This window comes from Sinocyclocheilus rhinocerous, unplaced genomic scaffold (genome assembly GCF_001515625.1).
Source record: "Sinocyclocheilus rhinocerous isolate Xijiao unplaced genomic scaffold, SAMN03320098_v1.1 scaffold1143, whole genome shotgun sequence".
Taxonomy (NCBI): domain Eukaryota; kingdom Metazoa; phylum Chordata; class Actinopteri; order Cypriniformes; family Cyprinidae; genus Sinocyclocheilus; species Sinocyclocheilus rhinocerous.
The window spans coordinates 99,054-111,677 of record NW_015638978.1 but is presented as its reverse complement, the minus strand read 5'-3'; the positions used below and the strand labels follow the sequence as shown (position 1 = coordinate 111,677).

Here is a 12,624-nt window from a genome sequence, read left to right as displayed (position 1 = left end):
TTGTAGAGCTAGCAGTAGATGTTCCTGTTGTAGTAGATGGTGGTGTTACAGTAGTAGTGGTAGTAGGTATTGTAGGAGTTGTGATTGACACTGTAGTTGTTTTAGAGCTAGCAGTAGATGTTCCTGTTGTTGTAGATGGTGGTGTTACAGTAGTCGTGTTAGTTGTTGTTGGAGTTGTGGTTGACCGTGTAGTTGTTGTAGAGCTAGCAAGAGATGTTTCTGTTGTTGTAGACGGTGGTGTTACAGTAGTAGTGGTAGTAGGTGTTGTGGTTGACACTGTAGTTGTTGTAAAGCTAACAGTAGAGGTTTCTGTTGTTGTAGACGGTGGTGTTACAGTAGTAGTGGGAGTTGTTGTAGGAGTCGTGGTTGACACTGTAGTTGTTGTAAAGCTAACAGTAGAGGTTTCTGTTGTTGTAGACGGTGGTGTTACAGTAGTAGTGGGAGTTGTTGTAGGAGTCGTGGTTGACACTGTAGTTGTTGTAAAGCTAACAGTAGAGGTTTCTGTTGTTGTAGACGGTGGTGTTACAGTAGTAGTGGGAGTTGTTGTAGGAGTCGTGGTTGACACTGTAGTTGTTGTAAAGCTAACAGTAGAGGTTTCTGTTGTTGTAGACGGTGGTGTTACAGTAGTAGTGGGAGTTGTTGTAGGAGTCGTGGTTGACACTGTAGTTGTTGTAAAGCTAACAGTAGAGGTTTCTGTTGTTGTAGACGGTGGTGTTACAGTAGTAGTGGGAGTTGTTGTAGGAGTCGTGGTTGACACTGTAGTTGTTGTAAAGCTAACAGTAGAGGTTTCTGTTGTTGTAGACGGTGGTGTTACAGTAGTAGTGGGAGTTGTTGTAGGAGTCGTGGTTGACACTGTAGTTGTTGTAAAGCTAACAGTAGAGGTTTCTGTTGTTGTAGACGGTGGTGTTACAGTAGTAGTGGGAGTTGTTGTAGGAGTCGTGGTTGACACTGTAGTTGTTGTAAAGCTAACAGTAGAGGTTTCTGTTGTTGTAGACGGTGGTGTTACAGTAGTAGTGGGAGTTGTTGTAGGAGTCGTGGTTGACACTGTAGTTGTTGTAAAGCTAACAGTAGAGGTTTCTGTTGTTGTAGACGGTGGTGTTACAGTAGTAGTGGGAGTTGTTGTAGGAGTCGTGGTTGACACTGTAGTTGTTGTAAAGCTAACAGTAGAGGTTTCTGTTGTTGTAGACGGTGGTGTTACAGTAGTAGTGGGAGTTGTTGTAGGAGTCGTGGTTGACACTGTAGTTGTTGTAAAGCTAACAGTAGAGGTTTCTGTTGTTGTAGACGGTGGTGTTACAGTAGTAGTGGGAGTTGTTGTAGGAGTCGTGGTTGACACTGTAGTTGTTGTAAAGCTAACAGTAGAGGTTTCTGTTGTTGTAGACGGTGGTGTTACAGTAGTAGTGGGAGTTGTTGTAGGAGTCGTGGTTGACACTGTAGTTGTTGTAAAGCTAACAGTAGAGGTTTCTGTTGTTGTAGACGGTGGTGTTACAGTAGTAGTGGGAGTTGTTGTAGGAGTCGTGGTTGACACTGTAGTTGTTGTAAAGCTAACAGTAGAGGTTTCTGTTGTTGTAGACGGTGGTGTTACAGTAGTAGTGGGAGTTGTTGTAGGAGTCGTGGTTGACACTGTAGTTGTTGTAAAGCTAACAGTAGAGGTTTCTGTTGTTGTAGACGGTGGTGTTACAGTAGTAGTGGGAGTTGTTGTAGGAGTCGTGGTTGACACTGTAGTTGTTGTAAAGCTAACAGTAGAGGTTTCTGTTGTTGTAGACGGTGGTGTTACAGTAGTAGTGGGAGTTGTTGTAGGAGTCGTGGTTGACACTGTAGTTGTTGTAAAGCTAACAGTAGAGGTTTCTGTTGTTGTAGACGGTGGTGTTACAGTAGTAGTGGGAGTTGTTGTAGGAGTCGTGGTTGACACTGTAGTTGTTGTAAAGCTAACAGTAGAGGTTTCTGTTGTTGTAGACGGTGGTGTTACAGTAGTAGTGGGAGTTGTTGTAGGAGTCGTGGTTGACACTGTAGTTGTTGTAAAGCTAACAGTAGAGGTTTCTGTTGTTGTAGACGGTGGTGTTACAGTAGTAGTGGGAGTTGTTGTAGGAGTCGTGGTTGACACTGTAGTTGTTGTAAAGCTAACAGTAGAGGTTTCTGTTGTTGTAGACGGTGGTGTTACAGTAGTAGTGGGAGTTGTTGTAGGAGTCGTGGTTGACACTGTAGTTGTTGTAAAGCTAACAGTAGAGGTTTCTGTTGTTGTAGACGGTGGTGTTACAGTAGTAGTGGGAGTTGTTGTAGGAGTCGTGGTTGACACTGTAGTTGTTGTAAAGCTAACAGTAGAGGTTTCTGTTGTTGTAGACGGTGGTGTTACAGTAGTAGTGGGAGTTGTTGTAGGAGTCGTGGTTGACACTGTAGTTGTTGTAAAGCTAACAGTAGAGGTTTCTGTTGTTGTAGACGGTGGTGTTACAGTAGTAGTGGGAGTTGTTGTAGGAGTCGTGGTTGACACTGTAGTTGTTGTAAAGCTAACAGTAGAGGTTTCTGTTGTTGTAGACGGTGGTGTTACAGTAGTAGTGGGAGTTGTTGTAGGAGTCGTGGTTGACACTGTAGTTGTTGTAAAGCTAACAGTAGAGGTTTCTGTTGTTGTAGACGGTGGTGTTACAGTAGTAGTGGGAGTTGTTGTAGGAGTCGTGGTTGACACTGTAGTTGTTGTAAAGCTAACAGTAGAGGTTTCTGTTGTTGTAGACGGTGGTGTTACAGTAGTAGTGGGAGTTGTTGTAGGAGTCGTGGTTGACACTGTAGTTGTTGTAAAGCTAACAGTAGAGGTTTCTGTTGTTGTAGACGGTGGTGTTACAGTAGTAGTGGGAGTTGTTGTAGGAGTCGTGGTTGACACTGTAGTTGTTGTAAAGCTAACAGTAGAGGTTTCTGTTGTTGTAGACGGTGGTGTTACAGTAGTAGTGGGAGTTGTTGTAGGAGTCGTGGTTGACACTGTAGTTGTTGTAAAGCTAACAGTAGAGGTTTCTGTTGTTGTAGACGGTGGTGTTACAGTAGTAGTGGGAGTTGTTGTAGGAGTCGTGGTTGACACTGTAGTTGTTGTAAAGCTAACAGTAGAGGTTTCTGTTGTTGTAGACGGTGGTGTTACAGTAGTAGTGGGAGTTGTTGTAGGAGTCGTGGTTGACACTGTAGTTGTTGTAAAGCTAACAGTAGAGGTTTCTGTTGTTGTAGACGGTGGTGTTACAGTAGTAGTGGGAGTTGTTGTAGGAGTCGTGGTTGACACTGTAGTTGTTGTAAAGCTAACAGTAGAGGTTTCTGTTGTTGTAGACGGTGGTGTTACAGTAGTAGTGGGAGTTGTTGTAGGAGTCGTGGTTGACACTGTAGTTGTTGTAAAGCTAACAGTAGAGGTTTCTGTTGTTGTAGACGGTGGTGTTACAGTAGTAGTGGGAGTTGTTGTAGGAGTCGTGGTTGACACTGTAGTTGTTGTAAAGCTAACAGTAGAGGTTTCTGTTGTTGTAGACGGTGGTGTTACAGTAGTAGTGGGAGTTGTTGTAGGAGTCGTGGTTGACACTGTAGTTGTTGTAAAGCTAACAGTAGAGGTTTCTGTTGTTGTAGACGGTGGTGTTACAGTAGTAGTGGGAGTTGTTGTAGGAGTCGTGGTTGACACTGTAGTTGTTGTAAAGCTAACAGTAGAGGTTTCTGTTGTTGTAGACGGTGGTGTTACAGTAGTAGTGGGAGTTGTTGTAGGAGTCGTGGTTGACACTGTAGTTGTTGTAAAGCTAACAGTAGAGGTTTCTGTTGTTGTAGACGGTGGTGTTACAGTAGTAGTGGGAGTTGTTGTAGGAGTCGTGGTTGACACTGTAGTTGTTGTAAAGCTAACAGTAGAGGTTTCTGTTGTTGTAGACGGTGGTGTTACAGTAGTAGTGGGAGTTGTTGTAGGAGTCGTGGTTGACACTGTAGTTGTTGTAAAGCTAACAGTAGAGGTTTCTGTTGTTGTAGACGGTGGTGTTACAGTAGTAGTGGGAGTTGTTGTAGGAGTCGTGGTTGACACTGTAGTTGTTGTAAAGCTAACAGTAGAGGTTTCTGTTGTTGTAGACGGTGGTGTTACAGTAGTCGTGGTAGTTGTTGTAGGAGTTGTGGTTGACAGTGTAGTTTTTGTAGAGCTAGCAGTAGATGTTCCTTTTGTTGTAGATGGTGGTGTTACAGTAGTCGTGGTAGTTGTTGTAGGAGTTGTGTTTGACAGTGTAGTTGTTGTAGAGCTAGCAGTAGATGTTCCTGTTGTTGTAGATGGTGGTGTTACAGTAGTCGTGGTAGTTGTTGTAGGAGTTGTGTTTGACAGTGTAGTTGTTGTAGAGCTAGCAGTAGATGTTCCTGTTGTTGTAGATGGTGGTGTTACAGTAGTCGTGGTAGTTGTTGTAGGAGTTGTGTTTGACAGTGTAGTTGTTGTAGAGCTAGCAGTAGATGTTCCTGTTGTTGTAGATGGTGGTGTTACAGTAGTCGTGGTAGTTGTTGTAGGAGTTGTGGTTGACACTGTAGTTGTTGTAGAGCTAACAGTAGATGTTTCTGTTGTTGTAGATGGTGGTGTCATGCATTCAGTTCTGTTTGGTGTCTCACAGGATATTTTTTTTTCAATTTCCTGTCCTTGGCCATCTGTTCTGGCTCGGCTGTTGTCAAACCACTCTGACCATTGACACAAAGGTATTTTAGTTTGTTTAGTAGTTGTAGAGGTAGTAGTAGATGTTCCTGTTGTTGTAGATGGTGGTGTTACAGTACTAGTGGTAGTAGGAATTGTGGGAGTTTTAGTGTATGTTATTGTGTTGCAACATTTTACACGAATTAGATGATTATGGCAAAATTTAAATGAATTTTCTTTGTTTGAACAAAACAGTCCATAAGACGTATTGCACGACACTACTTGATTATATTTCCAGTTATTGCCTGTGAAGTTTCTTTTATTATAATTTGTCATGCATTCAATTTCTTCTGGTATATCACAGGATATTTTTTTCTCATTCCTCAATTTTCCGATGGATTCAATTTCCACTCCTTTGTCATCTTTGCTGGCTCGGCTGTTGTCAAACCACTCTGACCATTGACACAAAGGTCTTTTAGTTGTTTTAGTAGTTGTAGAGGTAGTAGTAGATGTTCCTTTTGTTGTAGATGGTGATGTTACAGTAGTAGTGCTAGTAGGTATTGTGGGAGTTGTAGTGTTTGTTATTGTGTTGCAACATTCTACACGCATTAGCTGATCATGGCGACACTGTGGTGACACTGTGGTAGCTGTAGAGCTAGCAGTAGATGTTTCTGTTGTTGTAGATGGTGGTGTTACAGTAGTAGTGGTACTTGTTGTAGGAGTTGTGGTTGACACTGTAGTAGTAGTAGAGCTAGCAGTAGATGTTCCTGTTGTTGTAGACGGTGGTGTTATAGTAGTCGTGGTAGTTGTTGTAGGAGTTGTGGTTGACACTGTAGTAGTTGTAGATGGTGGTGTTACAGTAGTAGTGGTAGTAGTTATTGTAGTCGTAGTAGTGTAACATTCTTTAACACAAGTCATGGTTTCATCCAATAGATATGGAGTGTCTGGAGGGCACTGAGGAAAACATCCTGTGCAAATAATTAAGAAAATAATTTTGGTGATGCACAGACAAGGCAAATATATATATATATTAGGGATGGGAAGATTCCCAGATTCGCTCGGCGCATCGGCATAAAAAGTTAATGATGCGATGCATCGGTTTAAAAAGTGTGCATCGGCTACAAGTTGGCACTTATATCGCGATGCATCGTTTCTAACATATTTAATATGTAATAATATTGTATTGTAATAATAGGTAAATCAAATGTAAGCTAGTACAGTACTAATGAATTACTAAGCTCAAATGAGTTAATGTGTGTTTCTTATAGCAGTTAAAATATAGTCATTTTATTTATTATTTATTTTCATTTTTAATTCAGTGATTTTAACTTTTAATTTAGTTATTTTAATGCTTTAAAGAGCAATTTTAGATTGTAATGTTCTAATGTTCTGCTATCTGTTCTGCAAACTATAAAAGGTACAGCTGTAATAAAACCAGAGAGAAAGGCTGCATGGCTAGAAACTGTAAAAAAAAAAAAAGTCAAATAATAGTATGTGAGAGAGTCAGTGGTAATATCATTGGGTTCCTATTGGTCCGTGTTAAAGGAACTTAGCTTAGCCTGACAGTTACCCTGCTTAAGACCAGGTCAGTTTCCCAGCATAAGTTGACACAATGACTAGCTTGATCTAGGCCCATGTTAAATTTGCTTTATGGAACCAAATCATTTGACAATGAGTCTAACTAACTGAAATAAGCCTGGCTTATTTGGTTAACTTGTTTTATGAAACAGGCCTCGAGGCATTAAAAATATATATATATATATATATATATGCCTTGTCAGTGCATCACCAGTGCAAAATGTAGGAAAGAAATCCCATTTTGATTTAGTATTGTTTTGTATGTAATGTACAAATTATAGAAATATGATTGGTGTAACTTTTTTCTCATAAAACAAATGTCAACCACTGAATTTTGTGCTTAAAGTTAAGGCAAACAGTAAATGTAAGTAAACAGACAAATAGGGTCCTTAAAATATAATTTGATGTTAACAAGTTAGCAACGTCAGCAAATTCATCTTTTTTTAGCCTTCATGAAGTCTGCAAGCTTTGGTACAGTCTATAAAACAGACAGAGTATTAAAAAAAATTACACCAACCTTCAAGTAGAGGAATTTGATCAGAGCAAGTTCCTGAGGGGTTTTTGCAGGTTTTCAGGCAGGGTTGTCCACAGGATTTATAGTGCCACTCACATTTTCCCGGAGGGTTGTAGTAGTCACAGAATAAGGCTGCAAAAACAACCACTTGTGTCAGTACAATGAAAATATTTATAGTAGACATCAAATCAAAGAAGTTTATTTAAAGTGTTAGTTCACCCAATAATGAACATTCTGTCATTAATCACTCACCCTCATTTCGTTCCAAACCCGTAAGACCTTCTTTCATCTTCTGATCACAAATTAAGATATTTTTGATGAAATCCTTTCTGACCCTCCACAGACAGCAACGCAACAGAAATGTTCCCAGGCCCAGAAACGTAGTAAGGACATCGGTAAAATAATTCATGTGACATCTACTCTTAAGTTTTAGATTTTATCACAAGTTAAAATTGTAGAATTAAAAAAAAAATGTGTTGGGTGAGACTATACAAATATGCCAAAATATGCTTACAGAATACTGACAAATCAACGTAGTAAGGACATCGGTAAAATAATTCACGTGACATCTGTGGTTCAACTGTAATGTTATGAAGCTACAAGAATACTTTTTGTGTGCAAAGAAAACAAAAATAACGACTTTATTCAACAATTCTTCTCCCCTGAGTTACAATCTTCCACCATTATGGAGAGTACCACGACGTATGCGTGTGGTGCTGCTGTCGTAGAACAAGCATGCGTTGTGGCTTGTTTACAAGCAGAGGAACGTATGAGCATACGTCGTGGTACTCTCGATAATGGTGGAAGATGGTAACTCGGGGGAGAAATATTGTTGAATAAAGTTGTTATTTTTGCTTTCTTTGCGCAAATAAAGTATTCTCGTAGCTTTGTAAAATTACTTTTGAACCACTGATGTCACATGAATTATTTTACCTATGTAATTACTACGTTTCTGGGCCTGGGAACATTTCAGTTGTGTTGCTGTCTATGCAGGGTCAGAAAGCTCTCAGATTTCATCAAAAATATCTTAATTTGTGTTCCTCTATATAAACCATTGTTTTAACGAGCTTAAACTCTTAAGTTTTAGATTTTATCACAAGTTAAAATTGTAGAATTAAAAAAAAAATGTGTTGGGTGAGACTATACAAATATGCCAAAATATGCTTACAGAATACTGACAAATCGATTACGCTTTATTTTAAGGTGTCCTTGTTACAGTGTAATTATACATTTAAGCACTGAGTAATATTAATTAACTACATGTACTTACTATATGGTTATGGTTAGGATTAGGGTTTGATTTAGGGTTACTTGTATGTAATTATGCATAATTAATTATTATAATAATAAGTACATGTAAAATGTGTAACAAGGACCGATAAATCACAGGAAAGTGTTACCGATAAATCTGACCATGCTATAAGGAAAAGACAAAGTAGAGGACACAGTAATCATTTATTTCTAACAAAAAAAAAATCTAATTTCAATTCATCTAAAAAAGTAAAATGGTACCAAATGGTACCAAACAGGAAAGAATAAACGATAAACCTAGCAAGTAGCATGTTTCAGATATGTTTTGTTTGGAATCATCAACAAATCTTGCAGTATGTAATTACTACGTTTCTGGGCCTGGGAACATTTCAGTTGTGTTGCTGTCTATGCAGGGTCAGAAAGCTCTCAGATTTCATCAAAAATATCTTAATTTGTGTTCCGAAGATGAACAAAGGTCTTACAGATTTGGAACTAGGGCTGCAACAAACGATTATTTTGATAATCGATTAAACTAACAATTATTAATACGATTAATCGACTAATCATCGATTATTTCACTGATTAATCAGTAGACTTTGATTGACTATTCAGTTTTTGCAATTAGTTAAAATATTAAGTTATACATATTCTAACAAATAAATAAAGGTAATCACTTCAGCTTTTGAACATTTTATTATAAAATTTAATTATTATTTTACAATTAATTTATACAAATAAATATATTTGGCACAAAATGAGATGACAGACAGAGAAACTCTCTCATTCACCATTTAATTAGCCATATGAAAAAGTCACTGAATTACATAATTCTGCCTGACTTCTCCTTTTGTAAGTCATATGGATAAGAAACAAGATAAAGGTAAGTGATAAGCCGTTTTATTTTTGGATAAACTATTTTATTCACAACATAATCTCTCTTAAAATACCTTATAGGGTTATGATAATCAAACCGTCCTGAGCTATATTCATTTTTGATCTCTGCAAACCAAACTATCACTTTAATGAAATAATATATATTTTTTCCCACTAATAAAAATATTTTATCATTAGCTAGCTCTACACTGGAGAGCTGATTTATAACAGAAAATCAAGCTGTAATTCTAACTGAAAGCGACACTGACTCTGGTTTTTCATGTTTAATACTGTAAAGCTGCTTGATTTAAGGCTATCTATTGCATAAAGTACTATATAAATAAATGTGACGTGACTGGACTTTACTGGAGTACCGAACTGCAGAGCTCGTGCAAACATCCACATCGCTAATCAGATGCGTTTTTAACTGCTGATTTAACATCGCTGTCAGTTTTTGATGTGTTTATTTTGTTATTGAGAGGAAAGCGCGCAGCATATGTTTACATAATCATCCAAACTTCGCTCAGCAGCTTCAGCTTCGGTTCTGCTCCGTTTGCTCTGAAGCGCTGTGTCTTCTCTTGAATTGCATCAGGAGGGCTGAATTATAGTCTTGCGCTACAGCGCCACACTGGTCAAACCGCATTATTGTAGGCTCTTACATTAGGTCATATGAGATCAAATGACTACTCGACAACAAAAATATTTGTAGACAATTTTTTTTTGTCGATAATGTAGACTAATCGTTTTAGCCCTATTTGGAACGACATGAGGGTGAGTAATTAATGATAGAATTTTCATTTTTGGGTGAACTAACTGTTCCAATTTGTAGAAGAGAAAAATAAACACTTACATATAGTGTGTTGTGTATGTTTAACCCTCAAGCATCCTTCGTATATCAGCCCGTAATTGGTCCTTCGTGGACAAATTTGGGCACGAAGATCTCAGTTTTGTTTTTTAAATAAATGTCATATCACTAGCTTCGATCAATAAAAACGATCAATTTATGCAATTTTTTGTGATTTTTTGTGTTTTTTGTTTTATTTATTTACCTCTAAATGTACCATATTTTTATGTAAAATATGCTTATTTTTTGTTCTGTTAAATATTAGGCCTACTGAAAAAAACAAACAAAACTTATTCCAGTAAGTCCAGACAACCTAAACCTAAACATTTGGTGACTTTGGTGACAAATGGTGACACATGATCGTATAAAAATATCAAAAATATCAATAGCCACTATTTGGCTGTAGTACTCAATGGCTGCATATAGGCTGAAATCTATATAAACCATTGTTTTAACGAGCTTAAACTCTTAAGTTTTAGATTTTATCACAAGTTAAAATTGTAGAATTAAAAAAAAAATGTGTTGGGTGAGACTATACAAATATGCCAAAATATGCTTACAGAATACTGACAAATCGATTACGCTTTATTTTAAGGTGTCCTTGTTACAGTGTAATTATACATTTAAGCACTGAGTAATATTAATTAACTACATGTACTTACTATATGGTTATGGTTAGGATTAGGGTTTGATTTAGGGTTACTTGTATGTAATTATGCATAATTAATTATTATAATAATAAGTACATGTAAAATGTGTAACAAGGACCGATAAATCACAGGAAAGTGTTACCGATAAATCTGACCATGCTATAAGGAAAAGACAAAGTAGAGGACACAGTAATCATTTATTTCTAACAAAAAAAAAATCTAATTTCAATTCATCTAAAAAAGTAAAATGGTACCAAATGGTACCAAACAGGAAAGAATAAACGATAAACCTAGCAAGTAGCATGTTTCAGATATGTTTTGTTTGGAATCATCAACAAATCTTGCAGTAGGACATTGATCTGACTTTGAGTGTGTGTGTGTGTGTGTGTGTGTGTGCGCGCGCACAGTGGCTGATTGGCACATTAAAAATATATATATAATGGGATGAAAATGGGAAAGTCGGGATGAAGACGACAACTCCCATGATTTCACACGGCGTCATCAAACTACTACCTTTGATTCTTTGTTTGTTTTGAATATGCCCTCTAGCAGCGAAAAATTACATATTGTCCCTTTAAGGAAACTATTTGAAAAAAAAACAAAACAAGATTTTGCCCACATTTGTTCTGAAGGATGCTTGAGGGTTAAAGGCAATAGTAAAATATTAACTGACATTTAGGAAATATTAGGACTTACGGCATATGCTTGGGCTTCGCCATGCCACACAAGCTTCTTTTTTACGGCATTCAGCAGCGTAAGCTGCCACTGCAGTACAGAAACAATCACAGTCACCCCCAGTGTCACATGCACAGGTGTCCTTTACACAGGCATCATAGTATAGTCCAGAATCCACCTAGGAGCAAAGAAACAGAACATTTCATATCTTCTATCATGTTCTTCTTCATGTCACATTTTTGCATGATTTTCTTCCTCTTGGTTACTGTTAGTAGATATATCATGTTGAATTAAGTTAATATAAGATATTAAAGGGATAGTTCCCCCGAAACACCCATTCTGTCATCACTCACCCTCATACCAAGCCTGTATGACTCTCTTTCTGCTACAGACCACAAGAAGATTTATTGAACAATGTTTCAACTGCTTTTGTACACAAAAAAGAAAGTCTTTGGGGTCCATAGAAACACTGAACCCCACCAATTGTCACTGTATGGATGGGGGAAAAACAGAAATATTTTTTTCAAATCATCTTAATATTTTGTATTCCAAAGAAGAAAGATTTGCAGATTTGGAATGAGTAAATGATGACAGAACTTTGGGTTAACTATCCCTTCAATAACAAATAAACTATTTATTTTTTTTATATTTATGTATTTATTTATTAACTAAACCAAGGATGGCTGAATATGTCAAAGAATCTCTTATGTACAGACAAAGAGTTTAAAGCAGAGGGTCGAAATTCGGCTTGTTTTTGTTCCAAACTTTTAAAGGTGAGGTTTAATTCCTGTGCCACTATTGTCACCAAAAAGTATTGTAAAAATAACTAGATAGTAAAGTTCGTAGACAAACTTTGAAGTTGGATTGAGAAAGCCAGGCCAGAAAGTTTTAAAAGTTTAAAAGTTTTTAAAAAGTTGTAAAAGTTTGATGGTTTTCAGTTTGAGATAGTTTTCAGTTTTAAATAGTTTGAAAGATTAAAGTCTGAATGTTGTTACCATGCTTAGCAAGTTACTAGCATGTTGTTAGCATGATTAGCAAGACCAGCCTGACCAGCTCAAAAGGTGCCAAAACCACTTTAAAACCAGCATGGGAGACCAGCCAAAGCATCCCACCAGCTTAGACTGGTTTTAGCTGTTTTTTCAGTAGGGAGTTGTTCAGCTTTGCTATAGCATTAGACAGCTTAAATACACCATAAGTCTCATTGTACAAAAGTTTTCACCTCCTCAATGAAAGTCTATGGGATTTCGGGTGGTTTTGATAGTCTGGTTTACGAAAACCGGAAGTCGGATCAGTTAGAAAAGTGCTAGCAACTAACTTCAAACCAGTCTGAAGGTCTGACCCGAATTTGGTGGTTGTAACTTTAACGGTCTAGGAGGAGATGCAGTTCAAATTTTGGCTCAGAAATAGAAGAAGAAGATTAAATAGTAGATCAGTAAGTTGGCTTTCTCAAGCCATCTTAATGATGGACCGTTTTCACATTTCCGGGTTTCTCAGCAGCGTAAGTCGTCATAGTTGGGTTAACTTGAAAAGCGGTGAATGGGAGAGTACCACAAATATATTGTTTGCATTCCCATTTGTTTAAATAGCAAAAGAAAAACTCCACGATAGTGTTTTCCTGACTTTCAATAAAAGGGAA

At 37.5% G+C, this 12,624-nt stretch overlaps 1 protein-coding gene across 1 annotated transcript in view; it reads right to left on the bottom strand.

The window, feature by feature from the left end:
• LOC107750726 (mucin-2-like) overlaps positions 1 to 12,624 on the bottom strand; it is a 49,906-nt gene that overhangs the window by 12,658 nt on the left and 24,624 nt on the right. Inside the window, exons 23-25 of the mRNA XM_016566243.1 lie at positions 11,010 to 11,166; positions 6,699 to 6,827; positions 5,513 to 5,571 (exon numbers count right to left, since the gene is read on the bottom strand). Of these exons, the coding sequence (XP_016421729.1) occupies positions 5,513 to 5,571; positions 6,699 to 6,827; positions 11,010 to 11,166 (345 nt within the window). The remainder of the gene's footprint in view (positions 1 to 5,512; positions 5,572 to 6,698; positions 6,828 to 11,009; positions 11,167 to 12,624) is intronic.